The following is a 22918-nucleotide window of genomic DNA, read 5'->3' as shown; positions in this document are numbered from 1 at the left end:
ACAATCCACAAGAGAAAAGTTTGACCTGGACTTGATCCAAATGAAAACTTTTTATATGCAAATGATACTATTAGGAGAATAAAAAGATAAACTCCACACTGGGAAAAAATATTTGCAAATCCCATATAAAACAAAGCACTTGTATCCAGAATGTATAAAGAACTCTCAAAACTTAACAGTGAAAAACCAAATAACACAATTTAAAAAAAGGCAAAAGATTTGAGAGACTCTTCACCCAAGAGGATTTTTGGAGAGCAAGTAAGCACAGGAAAAGCTGTTTAAGATCATTAGCCATTAGGGAAGTGCAAATTACAACTACAATAACTTGCCACCAAATGCTTATTAGAATGGCTAAAATAAAAAATACTGATAATACCAAGTGCTGGTGAAGATGTAGAGCAACTGGAATTCTCACACATTGTTGGTGGGAATGCAAAATGGTACAGTCACTCTGGAAAACAATAGTTTGGCAGCTTCTTAAACAGTTAAACATACATATACCATATGGCTCAGCAACTGCTATGTGTGTTCAAACAAAAATCTGGACACAAACATTTATAGCAGCTGTATTCATAGTAACCCCAAACTGAAAACAATCCATGTCCTTCAATGAACAAGTGGATAAACAAACTGTTGTACATTCATACCACAGAACACTATTCAGCAATAAGAGAGAACTATTGATGCACACAACTTGGATGAATCTCAAAAGCATTACACTGTGTGAAAAATGCCAAGTCTCAAAAGATTGCATACTGTGCAATCTTTTTTTACATGACATTCTTGAAAAGGCAAAACTGGATTGATGGTGATGAATCACAGATGGGCAATTGTCAGGGGTACAGGGGATGTAACTGTAAAGGGTAGCTCACATGAGGCAGTTTCATAGTGAGGGAACTGTTCTGTATGCTCACGTGGTGGTTACGTACATGAATCTAGGCTTGTGTTGAAATTCCCCACAAAGGACCAATTTAACTGTATTATAATTAAAAAGAAGGGGGGAAAAGTATTAAAAAATTAGGTCCAAGATTCACCCATGCTGTTGTATAGCATTCACTTCCACTGTGACATGGTACTCCGCTGTACAACAGTACCACAGCTCTTTTACCGATGGGTATCTGGACTGCTCTCAGATCTTTGCTATTGGAAATTGTGCTGCTTTGTGCATTCTTGCACATGTCTCCGATACAGGTGAGCCGAGTTTCTTCAGGGTTCAGAACCAAGAGTGGAAACATTTTCTAACATGCACTGCTTCCCAAGAGGAACGCACATTCCCAACAGGGTATGCCCAGTTGCTCGAGACTCTCATCAAGGCTGATTAGGAGAGCTAGATCCCCACAGCTCTGCAGGAGGAATGGGATGGTACACAGCGGCCAGGCTGTGCTTCCTTGATGGCTGATGAGGCTGCATTCCTGCCTTAGACTCACAGGCTGTCTCTCCTCTTGCTGAAGGATCACTCAAGAGCTTTGCTGAGTTCTCTATCAGGTTGTTTGAGTTTTTCTTTTTCATTTTATGTTCTCCATGCTAGTTTTTTGTTGGTTATGTATGTTGTAAATGTCATCTGTTTGCAGCTTCCCCTTTTCTCATCTTATTATGATAAAGTTCTTAGGTTTAACATAGTCCTATTTACTAGTTTTTCTTTTTCTTTTTTTAAAGATTTTATTTATTTGACAGAGAGAGACACAGCGAGAGAGGGAACACAAGCAGGGGGAGTGGGAGAGGGAGAAGCAGGCTTCCCGCGGAGCAGGGAGCCCGATGTGGGGCTCGATCCCAGGACCCTGGGACCATGACCTGAGCCAAAGGCAGACGCTTAATGACTGAGCCACCCAGGTGCCCCTATTTACTAGTTTTTCAAATGGTTTATATATTTTTGCAACTGGCTTATGTGTTCATTAGGCCACAAATATATTCTTCTTTTAAACATAAACTCTAAAAACATTATAGTTTTGACTTTATATTTAAATCTTTACATTGTGTGGCACAGAGATCCAATTTTAATTTTTACCCATATAGATAATCATTGTCCCAACATCATTTTACTGAAAAGTCTACTATTTCCATCTGCATAGCCAGCTCTGTCATAAATAAATGTTTTACATATGTGTGGGTATATTTTAGGGTTCTTTGCTCTGCTATAATGGTCCATTTCTCTATTCCTTGCCCAAACCATAATGTCTTGATTTAATTTTATAATATTTCTAGATCAGAATAAGTACCTTGCCATCCCAAAACCTACTCTCACCCCTTAGGTGATTTATTATTTGTGTTAGCAATCTTGACTATTCTTGGCCTTTTATCTTTTTTTATTTAACATCTCCCTGTCAAGTTTCATAAGTAAACAAACAGAGAGTTTTACTGGTATTGCAGTAAATGAGTGATGTGGGTAAAATTGATGTCTTTTTTTTTTTTTTAAGATTTTATTTATTTATGAGAGAGACAGAGAGAGAGAATGCACGAGCAGGGGGAGCAGCAGATGAAGAAGCAGACTCCGTGATGAGCAGGGAGCCCGACGCAGGACTTGAACCCAGGACCCAGGGATCACAACCTGAGCTGAAGGCAGACACTTAACCGACTGAGCCACCCAGGTGCCCCGATGTCTTTCAATACAATGTGATCACTCATGAATTTACATCAAGCTGTTTATCATGGTTGAGTGGATAGGACTACAGCAGTTCGCCTTTTCATTTGTCTCCTGATTTGTTTTTTTCTTTAAGAACCACGTCTACTTGTTGAATATATGTAAATTCATTCCAGTAAGCTTATAATTCACATTAACTGTCAACAGTTATGTTTTTATTTACTTTTAAAAATATATTTACTACTGTCTTTCTTTATGTATACTTTTTAATATGCTCATTTTAAGCTAACTACCTGGAAAGGTATGTTAAGATCTCCCAATATGGTGAATTTGCTTGTGTCTTCTTGCAGTTTTGTCAATTATTGCCTTACATATTTTGAGACTGTATTATTAGGTATATACAAGTTCAGAATTATCTTCCTGGTGAGCTGAATATTTCATTATTATATACAGTACTCCCCCTTATCTGCACGTAATACATTCCAAGACCCCAAGTGGGGGTTTGAAACTACAGGTACTTCCAAACCCTATATATTTTTTCCTGTACATACACACCTATGATAAACTTTATTTTATTAATCAGGCACAGTAAGAGATTAACAGTAACTAATGATAACATAGAACAATTACAACAATATATTATAAATAAAATTTATGTGACTGTGATTTCTCGCTCTCAAAATATCTTACCGTACCACACTCACCCTTCCTGTGATGATGTGAGATGCTAAAATGCCTACGTGATAAGAAGTGAGGTGAATGATGTAGGCATTGAGACATAGTGTTAGGCTACAGCTGACCTTCTGACACATTGCTTTCAGACAACCATTGTTAACCATGACAACCGAAATCACAGGACATGAAATCATGGATAAGTGGGGACTACTGTACTGGCCCTTTTTACTTCAGTGTTTGTTTTTTTTTTAAGATTTTATTTATTGGGGCACCTGGGTGGCTCAGTCGTTAGGCGTCTGCCTTCGGCTCAGGTCATGATCCCAGGGTCCTGGGATCGAGCCCCGCATCGGGCTCCCTGCTCGGCGGGAAGCCTGCTTCTCCCTCTCCCACTCCCCCTTCTTGTGTTCCCTTTCTCTCTGTCAAATAAATAAATAAAATCTTTAAAAAAAAAAAAAAAAAAAAAAAGATTTTATTTATTTACTTATTTGTCAGAGAGAGAGAGAACATGTGCATGCACAAACAGGGGGAGCGGCAAGCAGATGGAGAAGCAAGCTCCCCACTGAGCAAGGAGCTTGATATGGGACTTGATCCCAAGACCCTGGGATCATGACCTGAGCCGAAGGCAGATGCTTAATGGACTGAGACACCTAGGTGTCCCTCAATAATGGTTTTTACCTCAAAGTCTATTTTGTATGATACAAATACAGACCATATAATATATATATAAACATACAATGTCATATTATATTAACATATAGTATCAATATAATACCAGCATTTTTAGGTTTACATTTGCCTAACTTTTAAAAATTCTTTTATTTCTAACTTCTCATTAATTTTATGTTAATGTACTCTGAATTCAAATCACCCCATATCCTTTGGCTTCTACTGAGGCTGCTGAAAAGTCTGCTGTCAGCCTAATTTACATTCATTATAGGTAATCTATCTTCTCTCTGAGTGCTTAAAAATTTTTTTTGATGTTCCATAGTTTTACTATAATGTGTGTAAAGGTGGTTTTAAAAAATTAATCTTCTTTGGGATTTGCTGGGCTTCCTGAATTTGAGAACTAGGAACACTGTCAGTTCTGTTAAAATCTCCATCATTTTCCTCCAAATAGTGTCTCATTCCCTGACCTCTCTCTGAGGCTCTGATTAAGTCTCCCTTCAACCTGTATAGATCTTAAGCTCTTTCACATTTTCTACCTGTCTTGGCTACATTCTTGCAATTTCCTCACATGTATCTTTCAATTCCTATTTTTTAAAAATGCCCCTAAACCCATTTGGAGTTTACTTCAAATCCAATTACATAAATTTATTTTTTATTTATCAGTTACTTGGTATTTAAAAAAATCTGCTTGAGGGGTGCCTGGATGACTCAGTTGGTTAATCATCTGACTTTGGCTCAGATCGTGATCTCAGGGTCCTGGGATCGAGCCCCACATCGGACTCCCCACTCAACGGGGAGTCTGCTTGTCCCTCTCCCTTTCCCTCTGCCCCTGCTTGTGCTCTCTCAGTCTCTCTCTCAAATAAATAAAATCCCTAAAAAAAAATCTGCTTGATCTTTTGGGTATTTAAACACATTACATGTAATTTTATATTCCATGCCTGATAATTCCAATAACACAGTCCCTCTAGGCAGATCTGAGTCTACTCTGTTTTGCTGCTGGCTCTTACTAATGGAGCCTTGTTTCCTTATGCATTTTGTCAATGTTTTTACTATGAGCTCATTATTTCTTGGAATGTTATGTCAGAATTCTCTGAAGCCTTGCTAGAGGGTAGGCTCTTCTAAAAAGGATTTTATTTGTCTTTGGCAGAGATCTGAAGGCACTACCTGATGGCAATCATTTCAAAATTAAATTCCTCACTTGAGGATTTTTAATCCCATGCCAGTTCACATGAATTTGTACTAAAACCTGTTAGAGGGCCAGCCTCTCAGGGCCAGTTTTGTCCTCATAATCTAGCACCATGGTTCCAAAGAGCTCTTTTTTGTTTTGTTTTGTTTTGGCTGGTCTCTTAGCAGAGGGCTAGGCAATACTGGTATAGTTTATCCTTGCACTGAGGAGGGGCTTCACTGTAGACTTCACACCTTTTGTAGGCCCTTGGGTCTTATCTCCTGTCCTCTGTGTCCTGTAGGAACACATAGACCAGGTTCAACAGAGTTTGGCAAAAGTCACTAGCTCATGGACTCACTTTAAAGGATCATTTGTATATTTCATCCTACATCTTCAGTTTTTCCAGTAACAGGATCTGTGTAAGTATATAGGTATCTAGTCAGCCACACTGCTAACTCAGGCTATTTTCACCTGCACAGAAAACTATGTCTGGTGAAGCAGTCGGTCACAGAAAGAAGGGCAAGAACTTGAAGGTCCCCCTGCATGTGTGAAAAACAACAGTGTCCAAGGAGGCGGCACACACAGTCAGAACCACCTTTAAGTGTTTTTCTGTGGGAAGTACTAACAGCCTAAGATCTATCAAAGGAGGTTGGCCAGACAATAAGATAGAATATCCTAGCCACCTCAGGTACCTTAACTCTGGCATCCTGTAATCAATGAGGGCATAGGATTCCATTAAAATGTAATTTCACATTCCATAATTTACCATTTAGCATTTCTCAGTTTAAAAACAAACAATAACCAGTAACGAAATTGAAGCAGTAATCAAAAACCTCCCAAAAAACAAGAGTCCAGGGTCAGATGGATTCCCAGGGAAATTCTACATTTAAAGAAGAAATAATACCTATTCTTCTGAAGCGGTTTCAAAAAACAGAAACAGAAGGAAAACTTCCAAACACCTTCTATGATGCCAGCATTACCTTGATCCCAAAACCAGGCAAAGACCCCATCAAAAAGGAGAATTACAGACCAATATCCCTGATGAATATGGATGCCAAAATACTAAACAAGACCCTAGCCAATAGGATCCAACAGTACATTAAAAGGATTATCCATCACGACCGGGGATGCAAGGGTGGTTCAACATTCGCAAATCAATCAACATGATAGAACACACTGATTAAAAAAAAGACAAGAACCATGTGATCCTCTCAATTGATGCAGAAAAAGCATTTGACAAAATACAACATCCTTTCCTGATTAAAACTCTTCAGAGTATAGGGATAGAAGGAACATTCCTCAATTTCATAAAAACCATCTATGAAAAGCCCACAGCGAATATCATTCTCAATGGGGAAAAGCTGAGAGCTTTTCCCTTAAGATCAGGAACACGACAGGGATGCCCACTCTGGCCACTATTGTTCAACATAGTACTAGAAGTCCTAGCATCAGCAATCAGACAACAAAAAGAAGTAAAAGGTATTCAAACTGGCAAAGAAGAAGTCAAACTCTCTCTCTTTGCAGGTGACATGATACTTTATGTGGAAAACCCAAAAGACTCCAACCCCAAATTACTAGAACTCATCCAGCCATTCAGTAATGTGGCAGGATACAAAATCAATGCACAGAAATCAGTTGCTTTTCTATACACTAACAATGTAACTGTAGAAAGAGAAATTCGGGAATTGATTCCATTTACAACAGCACCAAAAACCATAAAATACCTTGGAATAAATTTAAGGATCTATACTCTAGAAACTACAGAACACTTATGAAAGAAATTGAAAAAGACACAAAAAGATGGAAAAACATTCCATGCTCATGGATTGGAAGAATAAACATTGTTAAAATGTCTGTGCTGCCCAGAGCAATCTACACTTTCAACGCCATCCCTATCAAAACAATTGGCATTTTTCAAAGAGCTGAAACAAACAATCCTAAAATCTGTATGGAACCAGAAAAGACCCCGATTCGCCAAGAAAATGTTGAAAAAGAAAAACAAAGCTGGGGGCACCATGTTGCCTGATTTCATGCTATATTACAAAACTGTGATCACCAAGACAGCATGGTACTGGCACAAAAACAGACACATAGATCAATGGATAATACAGTCTCCAGAAATGGATCCTCAACTCTATGGTCTACTAATCTTTGACAAATCAGGAAAAAATATCCAATGGAAAAAAGACAGTCTGTTCAATAAATGGTGCTAGGAAAACTGGGCAGCTATATACAGAAGAATGAAACTCGATCATTCTCTTATACCATACACAAAGATAAACTCAAAATGGATGAAAGACCTCAATGTGAGACAGGAATCCATCAAAATCCTAGAGGAGAACATAGGCAGTAACCTCTTTGACATCGGCCACAGCAACTTCTTTCATGACACATCTCCAAAGGCAAGGGAAACAAAGCAAAAATGAACTTTTGGGACTTCATCAAGATAAAAAGGTTCTGCACAGCAAAGGAAACAGTCAACAAAACTAAGAGGCAACCCACAGAATGGGAGAAGATATTTGCAAATGACATTACAGAATAAAGGGCTGGTATCCAATATCTATAAAGAACTTCTCAAACTTAACACCCAAAAAACAAATAATCAAGTCAAAAAATGGGCAGAAGACATGAACAGACACTTCTCAAAAGAAGACATATGAATGGCTAACAGACACATGAAAAAAGGTTCAACATCATTAGCCATCAGGGAAATTCAAATAAAAACCACACTGAGATACCACCTTAGACCAGTTAGAATGGCAAAAATTAACAAGGCAGGAAACAACAAATGTTGGAGAGGATGTGGAGAAAGAGGAACCCTCTTACACTGTTGGTGGGAATCCAAGTTGGTACAGCCACTTTAGAAAACAGTATGGAGGTTCCTCAAAAAGTTAAAAATAGAACTACCCTATGATCCAGCAATTGCACTACTGGGTATTTACTCCAAAGATACAGATGTAATGAAAAGAAGGTGCACATGCACCCGAATGTTCATAGCAGCAATGTCCACAAAAGCCAAACTGTGGAAAGAGCCGAGATGCCCTTCAACAGATGAATGGATAAAGAAGATGTGGTTTATATATACAATGGAATATTACTCAGCTATCAGAAAGGATGAATACCTACCGTTTTCATCCACATGGATGGAACTGGAGGGGATTATGCTAAGTGAAATAAGTCAAGCAGAGAAAGACAATTATCATTTGGTTTCACTCATATGTGGAACATAAGGAATAGCATGGAGGACATTAGGGGAAGGAAGGGAAAACTGAAGGGGGTGGAAATCAGAGCGGGAGATGAACCATGAGAGACTATGGACTCTGGGAAACAATCTGAGGGTTTCAGAGGGGAAGGGGTGGGGGGATGGGTTAGCCCCGTGATGGGTATTAAGGAGGGCATGTGTTGTAATGAGCACTGGGTGTTATATGCAAATAATGAATCATGGAACACTAAAAAAAAAAAAAAAAAAAAAAAAACCAAAAAACAAAACAAAACAAAAAACAACAAAAAAAACCCCCAAACACATCCTCACAAACATTCTTTAACACAATGCCACAGACCTTGAAAGCCCATCTGGCCTAAAAAATAAACCTTACAATTAAATCTTTACAGCGGATTTATGATGTGAATACACTGGTCTGTTTGACACAGAATCTCTGATAATGAATTTTTTTTTTTTTAAGATTTTATTTATTCATTTGAGACAGAGAGATACAGAGAGAGAGCATGAGCAGGGGGAGAGGCAGAGGGAGAGGGAGGAGCAGGTTCCCCGCCGAGCCAGGAGCCAGACGGGGGGTTCGATCCCAGGACCCCAGGATCACGACCCAAGCTGAAGGTAGACGCTCAACCATCTGAGCCACCCAGGTGCCCCGATAATGAATTTTAAAGTGGAAATAAATGCTGGGTGCGACCACACTGAAGCATGCTCTATTATTACTTCCAAAGTGTCTGCCCATTCTGTTGTTTCTGCCTAGAATGTTCTTCCTACCCAAGCTCCTACTCATCATGCTTCTATATTATATCTCCAGCGAGTCATCCCTGATACATGCCCAGATTTAGTTTTCTTGACATCTGTTTCCAAGCTTTGTTCACCATGATTTTGCTTGGGACATAGTAGGCACTAATGAATATTAGCTCCCTTTCTGAGCACTGTGGTTAAAGAACAGTGCAGGCCAGAGAAGCAAGATGAAGGACAGATTCCTGGGAAAAGTAGAATTTAGGTGGGGCTAGAAGAGATAGGTAGGACTGAAGATACAAAACAGGGTGAGAAGACTTTGAGGAGCAGCCAATAAGGCTGGGCAGGTGAGGTAAGACAAAATTGTAATGGAAAATGAACATCAGGCAGGAGCTTGAATTTGACCGAGTCAACAGCTACCCTCGGGCATACCCTTACCTGTGCTCACTGAAGACTGAGTTATCCAGAACTATCTTCTCCAGCAGCTCAATCAGTTCATTAGGCAGATCAGCTGTCATGAAGGCCTTGACAGTGACCGAGACCTCTTCAGGATCCTGTGTTTCTGACAATGCCGTCTGTACCACCTGGTTTTAAATATCATTTGAAAGAACTTGGTTAGATAAAGTCAATTCAAGACTATCTTTGAAGCTAAACAGAAAGAAAGGATTCTTCCATGGCAGTCTGAAATAGACAGAGAAAATAGGAGATTTCTCAAGGTAAAAAGGGAAGGTTGTCTAAAGAAGTCAATTTCAGAGATTTCTGCCTGCTCTATTTGATGATTAGTTTCTCTCTCACATCAAAAGGGCTGCAGACTCATCTCTGCCCCAATAACCATACTGTAAATTGACTCCAAAGCCAATAACACAGTGGACTTAAACATGCATCTGAAATGCATGTTTGCTTTCATCTTTGTTTTTTTAGGTCACTGTTCATAGCAAATATGGCCTCCATTTCTCTAATGAAGCTCTTGCTAGCCTAGAGTACCACAACTGCTCTGGCCCAGCTCACTTCCGGGCATGCAGTTGAGTACACCCTGAGCTCCACAGCCCTCAGAACCATGCCAAGGGAAAGACTGACAAAAAACTGGCCACACCACCCCTCATCCAATTACAGGTGTCTCACCTACAAGAAAACTCACAAGTGGGGGAAAAGACATTTTTCCAAAGAGTACACTTCCCAGATAACAGCAGGCTAGAAGGTCAGCATTGTTCTCTTTGCACTTTGTGCCAGCGGCCTTTGGTGACTTCAGGGTCTATCAGTTTTGCCAAGCTTCATCAAGGGTGGGCAATAGCAACGCATTAATGAGAAAGAACAGAGAGCTCAGAGGAGGTATGACATAGATAATATACATCTCTGGCCATGAACTTTGACCCTACAAACAGGAGGGGCTGCAATGGAACTAGAATCAAAGTCAGCCCAGTCGACCTTGCAAGTGGCCACTGTATACTCAATGGCACCATAAGATACAAAAGTTCTTCTGAGGAGTTTATAATAATCCTAACAGCTATGCAAAGGAGTTTGAGGAAAGGGGCTATCACAGGAGATAAGTAACAAAAAGGGTGTACTTAAGGGAAAGGAACACTGTGACAGCACACAGACTCCATCCAGAGTGGAGGTATATTTCCTGCCATTACGACATCTGTCCATTCTTGAAAACCTTAGAGCACTTTAAATACACACTGGTTATTTTAAGGGCAAAAATAAATTTCCACCATCTATTTGAGTCAACAGGATGCCTAATCTAAGGTTACCTCAGGAAGCTGCTTCCTCTAAGTAAACTTTCCATAATGAGCTTCTCCTCCAGACCTAAAAGCAGTCTGCTGCCGTCATGCAGTCCCTCTAATTAGAGGGGCATGGTAGGTGAATGCCCCCCAGGAGGTGGCTATGAATATTCAGTCCCAACAGACTGACAGGATCAGCAGCTTCACACAGACACAGGAAGACCAAGAGGCACCCTCTAGCTTCGGCTCAGTGCAGCATTAAAGCTGTTCATCCCAGTGCCAATGTAACACAACCTACAAGACGTGCCAGGCAGCTGGACCACACCTGGAGAAATATCTGTTGTCTCTAAATTTGGAGATAGATCTCTAGTGGAATCTAAACCTACTCTGTCCCAGGCCCTTTGCTGCTCAATGTCTTTGTCAGGTCTGGATCAATCTTAGAGATGGGTAACTCCAAAGTTGATATAATGAGATCCAAAATAACATAGGCTTCTAGCCATCTAAAAGTGTTCCAGAATAAAGTTTATTAAGGAAAAGATAATGGCACAGACATGAGGAACAGTGGACAGAAAACAAGAAGGTGAAATTCAGAAGAGATAGAGGTGAAATCTAACAAGCGCGCCTCGTGGTTGGTAACAAAGGAGTTGGGGGGGCACTTTAGTTGATCTGCTCAGGGCTGAAGGCCACTTGTTGAACCAGGGTCCTGTTCCCACCTTGATCTCAGCCCATCTCCAAACAGTGTGGCCAGAAGCCTAGGGGACAGTGGGTATGGTGAAGCACCATCTGCTGCCTAAAGCTACAGGAAGCCCACCGAGTGGCTGAGGTCGACACCCATCCGCCAGGCTGCACATAGGAGGAACCCTGGCCTCGGCACCATGCCCCCAGCTCTGAGAGAGGCACTGGATAGTCACAAGGGTGCAAGGGGTTCCTCAACAAAGCCAAGTCCAGCTGAGACAACCTTGAGAGCCACTTACCTTGTGTCATTGGGGGCTGCGCTGAAAAAAATACTAAGGGTCCAGCATGCAGGCATGCCATCAGATATTCCTTTTACTGGGGCAGCACATCCCCGCTTTGGAGATCAGGGCCAACTCTGTGCCTTTAACCAATAAACAACTCCACGGAAGATTCACACAATAGTCTGGTCATGTGTCTGAAGATGTGTTAAATATAACAATTCAACTAGTCACTCTGGCCACAAGATGATGAGAGGGCAAAGGCCTGCATACACATACTCCCATTTCCATTCTGTACCTGGTCGATCAACTGTCTCCTGGATGGGTTGGTCTCCTCAAGGACGTGAGCCCAGAGCTCTGGATCTTTTCTGCGCACCAGGTAGCGGGCCTCACTTTTAAACAGAGAATTCTCGTTGCAAACCTGAAATGAGTACACTAGTGTGTATAACACAGCCAATCAATGGACACTACTTGGGGGAGCCACCCCAGTCAGTTCCCTCTGTCCCCGACACTTATTTGGTTCAGCCAGAGCCCAAGCAAAAAACAGTACTTTGACACGGGATGAGCAGCATCCCAAAGGGGTGACAATGCACTTCTCAGAGTGACAAATTACCTCAAAATACAAGTTTCTCAGTTTATAATAACTCAGAATGGGTATGGCTGTGTGGCAGCTCCTCTCCACATCGGCCTGTTGCCTTCTACAGTGGCGCTACCCAGCAGAACCTTCTGAGACAATGAAAATGTTCTAGACCTGTGCTATGGAATGCGGTATATGAAGGAGGAACTAATTTTTTAATTTTAGCTAATTTAAATAGTATAATTTAAATAATTTAAATTTGAACAGTCACCATCTCTAAAGTGTTATCAGAATAGCCCAAGACTGGTATAAAACAGCATATATGCTACAACATTTCAAGGCCTATAAACTTTAAAATATGCTTTCACGGATTGAACTTGAGATCCTTTTTTGTGTTCTAATACATCTCCAAGAAACCAACTGTCCACTGGAACATCCCAATGTGTGAGGCACTTGTTAAGGCCTAATGGGAATCAGACTGGCTGGGTACCAGATGCCAGGCACAAGACTAAATGCTGCATGTGTGTCCATGGGCTGCTCACGTGTGCATGGCACGAGGCCAGGAGCAGGCTTGGTCTGGCCTGCCCCAAAATCTCACTGCAGCTTCTCCTTCTGACACAGCAGATCTTAACAAGCATTTTTTTCTTGTCTCAATTCTGCCTCACTAAAAGGTGATATCTATCATACATCACCTGGTAGGACAGATGGGTGCAAAGATCCCTGAGCGGTCACTGAACTGAGCTTTAATAAAAAGGTAGTAAGTTCAGCCAAAAGGTGGCTTATGGTATCAGACTAACTAAAGTCCCAACTTCACACAAACTGGCTCCCTAGAGACTGCAAGGCAAGGTGCTATGCAGACCCGGCCTGTTACATGCGTGGTTAGTGTCCAAAGCTAAAGTAGGATGAGAAACTGGTGCACTGCTCTTGAGCTTTGGCTCTGTATGCTTGACAGCCTAACAGAGTCCTTCCCTGGTTGCTGAGTTTCTACCATGCTGTCCAGACACTCTGAGGTGTCCAGGGCAAACAGACCAACTGCCTACAGATCTTACAGTCAAACAAACATCAGGTGCACCCACATGAGATTTCTGGAGTTTAGGTCACAAGGTTAACTATGAAACTATTTGCTACTTAAGTAATAAAACATGTAGATCCAAGCCAGGGCAGAGGTAAGTAGACCTGAGGGGGATGTTCCAAGAAGGGGCCAGTAAGAGCTCTGTGGTTGGGAAGAGCTGGCAGAGGGCACGTGTAAGAAGCTGCCTAAGAAGAAGAGCAGGAAGTGCAAGCACACATAGGATGGAAGCATTCAGGGTGGAGAGGCAAGAGGGGAGGCAGTCAGGCTGGGTGAGGGTTGTGGTTCACAGAAAACCTCCTGAGTCAGGCCAAGGGAGTTCAATTTTGCCCTCAAGGCTAGAGGACTGTAAGCAGAAGGCTGACAGGTCAGACTTGGGCCAGCCAGGTTTACAGGTACAATATATACAAACAGGGCATAAGCAGGTAGGAAACAAGGCAATCTGAATTACAAGGAAACCAAGTTTATGGAAATGTAGCACGCGATCTGCAATTGTGGGGCTCAGAGGAAGCCTTCATGAGCCCCCATGATAAAGCCAGCGCAACAGCTGGCAGCCAGGTGTATTTGCTGCCCACCTTGATGAGCTCAAGGTCACACTGCCCCCGCTCGTAGGCGACACAGGCCAGATGCGGGTCCCGCTTCTCACAGTAGCGGCCCACCACGCGGCTGTCATAGTAGGTGTTCTCTCTCAGGAAGCGCTCGGGGCTATTGTTGCTGTCGATGTAGATCTTGGCAAGTGCATTGTGAGTGGCAGGCTCTTCACAGCCTTCGTGACTCCGGGACTCCAGCCAGGGAAGCAGCAGCTTTAGCCTTTGAAAGAAGGAAGAGCAACGTAAAAGTCTCAAAACTAACATCTGAAACCTCCAGGGCAGACCCTGAACTCTGAAGGTTGCTTCTAGAAACAAACAAAAATCTCACTTCATTAACCTCAGGTTGTTTTAGGGACCAAAACAGACTTGAATTCCAAACAGATTTCAATTGTTAAGTTTCCCCCAAAGATCTATAGTACCAATAGCAAACAACTCACTACTAGATCTAAGATTTGTTGCATGAAAGACCAGCCACAGAGACAGTTAGTCCTGGGGCCTAGAGGCTGACCGAAAAGGGATCTTAGAGAATTAGTCATAGACTTAGCAACAAACACTAGAACCCAAGGGCAAGAGAAGATACCAAGCTAGGACCCCCTTACCTGTTTCTTTTTTCTACTTCAGCCACCAGCTCATCAGTAGAGAACTGTCCTCTCACCACCATGATTAAGTTTTTAATTACTTCCTCAGAACAATCCACATCAAGCAGCCCTCCAACCACAGCAGGGATCCGGCTAGGGTTGACCTAGAATGGTCAAGGTGGTGACTTAGTGCTGCAGGCACAGGTCACTGCTATAAGTCCCCCGTCCAGGCCTGGACAGTGTGGCTGTCTGAAAGGGCTCCTGTGGTGGACAGAATGCATATTTGAAGCTCCAACGCCTAATGTGACTGTATTTGAAGATGGGCCTTGAAGGACATAATTGTGGTTCACTGAGGTCATAAGGGTGGGGCCCTAATCAGAGAAAAGGCCATATAAAGGTACAGCGAGAAGGTAGCTATCTGTAAGCCAAGGAGAGTGGCCTCAGAAAGAACCAACCCAAGGTGGTGGGGTCAGCACCTTGATCTTGGACTTCCAGCCTCTAGAAAATGTCTACTGTTTAAGCCATGCAGTCTGTGGTATTCTGCTGTGGCAGCCCAAGCTATGATACCACCAGTCTCATACACATTCAGGGGTCAAAGGCAGTCTCTCAGGTGTAGGCTATTACCACCAACCAAGGCACAAAGGCAGCCAGGTGTCACCTGGGAGCTGGCAGTGATGGTCCCAGTAGTACCTTCTGAACGTAGATCTCGATGTACTTCTGCAGGTTGTTGCGGTACAAGTACAGGACGAGGTCATGGACAAAGTCAAACCGATCACACACAATGATGAGGGGAAGCTGGTCTGTGAGCTTGGCCTCCTGTGTATTGGGAAAGCACAGAAACAAGGCATGCAGTGAAGACCCCACAGAGCCAGACTGCATGGACCATGAATCAGCACAGAGATGGCACTGCTTCTGTAGGGAGTGGCCCCAAGGAGACTCAGGATGAGACTTTGTTCTAGATATGCTAGTGTTTCAAGGTATCTGCTTTTGGGGATATAGTGTTTGCCTTGGGAAACAAGTAACAGAAAGGTAATACTATTTGGTTAAAGAAGAACTCTGCTAGATCTGGCAATAACATTGCAAATTGGTCCAAAAGCAAGTATCTTCTGGGTTAAGACAAACAGCTCATTATGTATAAATGTAACCCAGACCCAGCAGCAGAGAGTGTAGGCTACTTTCGAGAACACCTGCCAATAAGGGCTGCCTTTCCAGACAAGGAACCATACTCCATGGAACATCAGCCAACAGTGCAGGGGGCTGCCCCCCACTCTACAGTCCACCACAATAATGCCTCCCCTCATTTGACCATACCTACATGACACTTCTCAGGGTGCCCTGCACCCTTGCAGTTCTGGGTGTGGCCATGTGACCTAGTTTCCTCTAACGGAATGGGAATCAAAATGCCACATGCCACCTGCAGCCTCACCCATAAAAACCACCAGTGCTGGCTCTTCTGAACTCTCTTTCCTTCTTCCAGTTGACTGGGAAGGCGACATTCAAGGTGGTATGCTGAAGATGGCAAAGCAGCCACCAGCCTGGTCCTTGAAAGATGGTGGGAAAGAAAGCCACCCCACTTAGGTCCACATCCACCCCCTCCTGTGGATGAGGAAGAAAGACACTTCTTGCTTTTTATGCCCCTAGCACTGAGTACCTTATTTGCTTCTATAGACTTTCCTAACCTAATTAACAGGGGCACAGTTGGGATGTTGTTGAAACATAATGCAGCAATAAACTAACTCCCTCTACTCACACATCAGATAATTAAGAGCACAGCCTCAAGGGTCGGAAAATGAGCAGTGGCCTCCTCCAAGAACTTTGGGCCACAAAGCAGAGCTCTGCACTAAGGACCCAGGGAACATTGATGGAGAAAAAGTCAGCTTTCTAAGTCTTAGGCAGCTGCCTGATGGTTTGCTCAAGGAAGGAGGTGACACCTGGACATCCTTACCTTCAGGAAGTTCTTCACCCGCTCTGGGTTGTAGCAATTACTCTCCCGGCATATCCTCTCCACCTCCTTGATCTGCCCCGTCTTACAGGCAGCCTGAATGTATTTCAAGTGCACGTCTGGATCTTGGCTGAAGTTTACAATTGAGCCCAGGAAGTAGAAGAGGCCTACAAAGAGAGATTGTTCCATCTTATGCCCTCATAATATCTACCTGCCTTTTCCACAGTCATAGTCCATCTGCCCTTGATGGCCCAGCCTACAACAATGCTCCACTCTCCCAGCTCACACAGCCCACTCACAACTTACAAAATCTATGTGAAGTTCTGCCTTGGCATCTCCCCCAAATAGCTAGTCAGATTTCCATGAAATTTGGGAGGTATACCTGAGATGTTCCGATGTGAAATACTCTATGTGTATGTACGTGGAGTCCTTCTGGAAGGCCCAGGCACACCCTAGATGGTCATCTTCAAGAATAATTCAAACTGAGGTAACCTAAGAGGGCTGTGTGACTACCACTCTAAAAAGACAAACCAGGAAGAGAGGAAAGCAGAGGCTTTCAGTGGGAGCCTCCGAACAGAGTCTGCTCCCTGACACTGAGCTGCTGGCACACATGGAGCCACTGCGGACTGGGGTGCAAGGTGAGTCACAGAGCACCGTTATTCATCAGAGGCTGACTGCCTCCTGACTCTCACAGGAGCCAGCCAGAGGTACTGGTGACAAGACCAGGACAGGATACTCCAGAGAAAACCACATTCCCTGAGGAGGTCTTTAGCTGTAACCTGGGGGAAGGAACCAGAACCCTGAAGGAGGCAGACAGCTCCCACCAACCCTACTCTACTGCCATCTCCCCACCCACGTAACCTAATTGCTGTTGCAGCCTTTCCTGCAATGGCGTCTTCTGACGAGAGGGGCAGTTCCCTGAAGGCAGGTCTTGCCTTCACTCCTCCAATATCCCAGCCTCACTAGGCCCAGGACAGTGGCTTAATACCTTGTTGGACAAATGCTCAGTTTCTATCCCTGCCCCAGCCAGTCCCTAGCAGACCCTCACCTGGGAAAGCCATCCCCCCACCAGCACATTCTCGATGTTGATGCCCACAGGAGGGCAGAGGAAGCCAACCACAGTCAGGTCTGCAAGCCCGACAACCACACACCACTGAGCCTCCATGGGGCTCTTACTCAGAGGAAGCCAAAGGGGCTACCCCCTCAGGGCCAGGCACTCCAGTGTTACTGGCCCAGATTTTCTGGTGAACACTCAGCAGAGTGTGTGACACAAAGATGCTCAGTTCCACAGAGGCTCCAGGGACACAAGGGGGATTCTAAGCATCCCCACTCCAATACCAACCAACTAATTGCTTCCTTTGCAAATGCCAAAAAAGCTACCTAAGCTGGGTAACACACACCAGACAGCAGAAATCTTCTGCCATTGACCAACGTATCAGCCTGGCTGGAAGGAAGAATCTGAGGTTGGGCAGGCAGACACCAACACCCGAGGAGGAGGTGCAGTTGGCTAGAGGCTGTGAACTTTACCTTCGTAACTCTTGAAGGATTCAAAGAGCTCCACCAGGGACTGTGTGCCCAGCTGCTCGTGGTACTTGGAGGCCACCTGCACACACAGCTGAAGGTTCTGTCTGATGCCGGCAGACAGCAGAGCATGAAGACACGCCAAAGAATCCTCCACTGACAAGGAGCCAAAGAAGCTGACGAGCCACTGGGAAGCAAGGAAGAGTTTGTCCACACCTAAGTACCATCCTAGATGCTGCCAACACTGGCAACATAACTGGGTCAATTTTTCCCACTGAGTGTGAAAAATATAAAGAATCTTCACTTGAAAGGACTGAAAAGCAACTATTCCTTGTGGTAAAAAGTGGAAGCCAGGAGTTAACTTCAGATGAGACACTAACCTCAACTATTCATCAAGCTGTCACAGACCCTGCAATACCCCACAGTTGATACAAAAACATATTCTGTAAATGGAATGCAATACCAATTAGCTTCTGCTAATGGTTTTAGACAACTTTGCTAGAGCTGTCAATGTTAACAGGTTCTCTCTTTTGGGCTAAGTCAAAGGTAGACAATGGAAAGAAAGAGGTATTGTGAGCCCAGTTGCGTGGGTGAGCCAGTGGGGCTTGTGTGTGGGCTGAATGAGAATTGTGTATAGCAGTGACAAGGCTCATGCACAGGGAAGACACATACCACAGTCCCACAACCACGAACATAGGGAAATTTTGGGAACATGTGACCCTAATGACAGGTGGGTGCCATCCACAACAGGAGTGCCCGAAGGGTGCACCATACCTCGGGATTGAGGAGGTGAGTGTGGACCACAGCCCTCTTGATGTCGTAGAGGTCAGTGTAGTGCTCCAGTGCACGCTGCAGGAGGCCCGCCTTTTCACAGAGCTGGGCAATGTGGGCCCGATCATAATGAGTAAACATCTGATTTCCAAGAATGGCATCTGCAACCTATGAAATGGTGAGGTCAGGAAGAAAGCCTGAATGGTGGCAATCACTTTTTAAGAGTAGCTGCTCTAACTATGCCCCCCAGGGCACAGCTCCAGAAAGTACTCACAGGAGAGAGGGATTTTACCAGGTCCAGGTCCTTGCCCACCTCCAAGCAGAGCCCTAGCCAACCTTCTAAGTCACCTGAGGCTCTTTGAACAAGGCTCTGTCCTCCTAGGGTGCAGAGTTGGGTATGTATAAAAGGCTGAGGCTCTGCCCTAAAGCATGTTACTGGGATCAGGCCAGGCTACTGCTCTGGCTTTCAGCCATCATATTTGTACGGTTTTCTATGGCAAGTCAAGGTCAATATGAAGGCCTCCTTCTTTAATGAGCTCAATCCTTGGACTAGCAACAGTTACAATTAGACCTGGAAGTAACAAATCCTACTGGCATTCACTAACCTGCTCAATTTGGTTAAAGGCAGAATTAGTGTGTGTGTGTGTGCGTGTGTGTGTGTGTGTGTGTGTGTGTGTGTTTGGGGGGGTGGGCATTATGTTTGAAAAACAACTAACACTCCTGGAAAGAATTCTGATGAGGCTTAATATCATCTTTAAATAAGCAACCTCTGGACTAAGAATGAGTGAGTCAACTAGCAACCTTGCTGCCTTGTTAAGTGATCTGACCCTCAGTAACTACTAGTGAGTCTTGATGAGACATGCTCCTGGGTGTCACCCAGCACACTCTTTTCCATTCCTTCCAGGATATGGAGCACCAATCAAGTATACAGTGACCACAGACCTAGTCTAACATCATGCTGCTCCAGGGTAATGCACACTCTGGGCTCCCTAGAGAGGAAACAATCCAAACCAAGTGCTGACAGCACAGTTTTGTAATATCTGGAACTTATCTGATGCTCCCCACCCTTTGTTTTCTTCAGAACTTTACTATCTTTTTTTTTTTTTTAAGTTTCCCCCTTATTATAGCAATAGTATCATTTAAAGAACTCAGAAAACACAGATGTGCCAAAAAAGAAGATATCATCCAGCCTCTGACATCCAGAGAAGACTGCCCAATGTTCTGGGCATGGTACCCAGCTGTGCAACCATTCAGGCTGCCCCTCTTTTGGGTTTGGGCTCTTCTTATGGTCTATCTGCTCAGTTCCTGAGTGGTGTTTAGTTTCTGTTTCAAAGCTCATATATTAAAAGCTGTCATATATAATCACCAAGTCATAAGAGTTCAACAGAACACCAAACAGCAAATTAATAGTACTTTTGTTTCCTAGAGGTGGGATATGGCCCACACAAGAGCAGCTAACTTGTGAATTGGAATAACCTGAAAACACAGAACAATATAATTAACATAGTGTTTCCTAATCACAAAACAATGCATGATTATAAAGAAAAAGAAACTGGAAGACAAATAAGTAAAGAACAAAGTGAACTATGATCCTGTCCACTCAGACAACCATGGTTAACAGCTTGATATAAATTTCTCCAAACTCCTTTCCTGCATACATATCTAAAATTAATCAAAAAAAGCATATACATGTGATTTAACACACCCACCCCCCAAATTTCAGTTCAAAAAATGCCCCACCATAATGAGCTACCACTTCACACCCATTTAGGATAGCCATGATTTTTTTAAAAACACACACAGAAAATAACAAGTGTTGGCAAACATATGAAGAAATTGGAACCCTCATATATTGTGGTAGGAATATAAAATGGTATAAATGCTTGGAATACAGTATGGTGGTACCTCAACAAGTTACATACAGAATTACTATATGATCCGGCAACTCCACTTCTGGTGTATGCCCCAAAGAGCTGAAAACAGGAATTCAAACTGATACTGCACACCAATATTCATAGCAGCACTATTTGCAACAGCTACAAGGTGAAAGGCAACCCAATGTCCATCAACAAGTAAACGGATAAACAAAATGTGGTATATACATACAATGGAATATTATTCAGACATAAAAAGGAATGAAATTCTAATCCATGCTACAACATGGATGAATCCTGAAAAGAATATGTTAAATGAAACAAGCCAAACAAAAGGACAAATATCATATGAATCTACTTATATGAAGTATCTAGAATAGGCAAATTCATAGAAAAGGTAAGTAGAATAGGGGGTTACCAAGGGCTGGGGGAGGGAATGGGGAGTTATCGCTTAATGGGTACAAGATTTTCTGTTTGTGATGATAAAAAGTTCTGGAAATATATAGTGGTAACAGTTGCACAATAATGTGAATGTACTTAATGCCACTTAAATGTGCACTTAAAAATGGTTAAAATAGTAAATTCTGTTATGTATACTTTACCACAGCAAAGAAAAGAAAACAGAGAAGAACAGAAAAGAGAAGAAAAGATGCCCCAGTTGTAATTGTTTCTGTGAAAGTTTTGCACCAAGGACTCTGGAAAACTCTTGCAGGAAGGTCCTAGAGCATGTCCACTGAGGCACAAGCACCCAGCCCAAAGGCACTGTGTTTAGGTGTGCAAGTCCCACACAGAAACGAACAGGTCCTTTGTCCCCTGTTTTCAGCCTAGAAATGGCACTTGCCTGGGGTGCATGAATCAGGTTCATCTCCAATAGGCGAGTCTGGAGGTGCCCCTCAGCTGGGCGATTATTTTTCAAGGCATCCAACAAGAAGGAAGTACACTGCTGAATTAAACTGTTTTCCATGAGAACATCTACAATCTGAAACAGATAGCAAGCCACATTTTTACCCAAAGGAGATGGGTTTTATTTTCCTATTCAAATAGTTCCTGAAACTGAATCTCATATAGAAATTCAATAATTCGTTCCTTCCTTTGCATTTTTAAAAAGTTTTTATTTCTTTTAGTAATCTCTACATCCATCATGGGGCTCAAACTCACGACCCTGAGATCAAGAGTCTTCTGAGTAAACCAGTAAGGCGCCCCTGCATTTTCTTTTATTATCAAAATTCAAGTAACTCATGGTCATTATTTATTAGGTAATTTTGTGAAATTATATCACTGATGTCATACTCACCAACAGGGCATTTTACTCAAGTAGATCAAAGGAAGTACTTTTATCAGTGTGAATCCCCAAAATCCTCTGAAGTGATTAAAGCAATCTTAACAATCCATTACTTAAACAAATCCTAGAGGCTGTCAACACCTGGTGTCTAGCCCTTACACTCTCATTATTTAGGCACAGTTAAGAAAATGCAAACATTGACTTAGATAACAATCATTAGAGTTAAATAGATATTAAAGAATAAGCCTTAATACGAAGTGAAATATAGCTAATGAACTTACTAATTGTGTAACTGTTTCCATGTTTAAAGTACAAGAAAAAAGTTTATATTAAAAATACTTTAGAGGGCACCTGGGTGGCTCAGTCAGTTAAGTGTCTGCCTTCAGCTCGGGTCATGATCCCAGGGTCCTGGGATTGAGCCCTGCATCAAGCTCCCTGCTCAGTGGGGAGTCTGCTTCTCCCTCCCTCTGCCTGCCACTCCCACTGCTTGTGTTCCCTCTCTCTCTCTCTCTCAAATCAATTAAAAAATACTTTAGAAATATGAAATATAATCTAGACGTAATCTGGAGTTTTCCTTCCCCTTGAGATCTATGTAAATTTGGCTCAAACCCCTTAATCATGATCTCCAAAATCCCTGCAAATTCCATGATGTATGAACCCAGTATGACTGCACTTATATCTATACAGGTTGTTGGTTTTGCCTTGCTTGAAGCTTTGTTACATATCTCTGTATTACCCAGAGCCCTTTGTACACAGTTTACTGAAGGTAACTGGACATGTGTTTATATCTAAACACTAACTACGTTATGCTAAAATAATAGTCTCACGTTCACCTAACTCCAGGTTAGTCAGACACCCACAAGATGAAAGTCTACAGACTCGAAAGCACTCACCATAACCAGGTATGCAGGCAGACTTCAGGTGGCCTCAGTCAGCAGAGGATAATGAGGTGGGGGTAGGGTGGGGCTACCATTCTCAAATGACATCCTCCACTCCCCACC

The 22918-nt window shown here is 42.9% G+C and overlaps 1 protein-coding gene across 2 annotated transcripts in view; it reads right to left on the bottom strand.

Annotated features, from left to right (window-relative positions):
- Positions 1 to 22918, bottom strand: part of CLTCL1 (clathrin heavy chain like 1) — a 100376-nt gene that overhangs the window by 25771 nt on the left and 51687 nt on the right. For both annotated transcript variants that reach the window (XM_036104260.2, XM_036104262.2), the window contains exons 11-19: positions 21477 to 21614; positions 18765 to 18929; positions 17997 to 18177; positions 16473 to 16636; positions 15218 to 15343; positions 14549 to 14691; positions 13935 to 14169; positions 12012 to 12134; positions 9478 to 9623 (exon numbers count right to left, since the gene is read on the bottom strand). In XM_036104260.2, the coding sequence (XP_035960153.2) occupies positions 9478 to 9623; positions 12012 to 12134; positions 13935 to 14169; positions 14549 to 14691; positions 15218 to 15343; positions 16473 to 16636; positions 17997 to 18177; positions 18765 to 18929; positions 21477 to 21614 (1421 nt within the window). The remainder of the gene's footprint in view (positions 1 to 9477; positions 9624 to 12011; positions 12135 to 13934; positions 14170 to 14548; positions 14692 to 15217; positions 15344 to 16472; positions 16637 to 17996; positions 18178 to 18764; positions 18930 to 21476; positions 21615 to 22918) is intronic.

Source organism: Halichoerus grypus, chromosome 13, assembly GCF_964656455.1.
Source record: "Halichoerus grypus chromosome 13, mHalGry1.hap1.1, whole genome shotgun sequence".
In the NCBI taxonomy this organism is placed as follows: domain Eukaryota; kingdom Metazoa; phylum Chordata; class Mammalia; order Carnivora; family Phocidae; genus Halichoerus; species Halichoerus grypus.
This window is presented reverse-complemented; position numbering and strand designations above follow the sequence as displayed.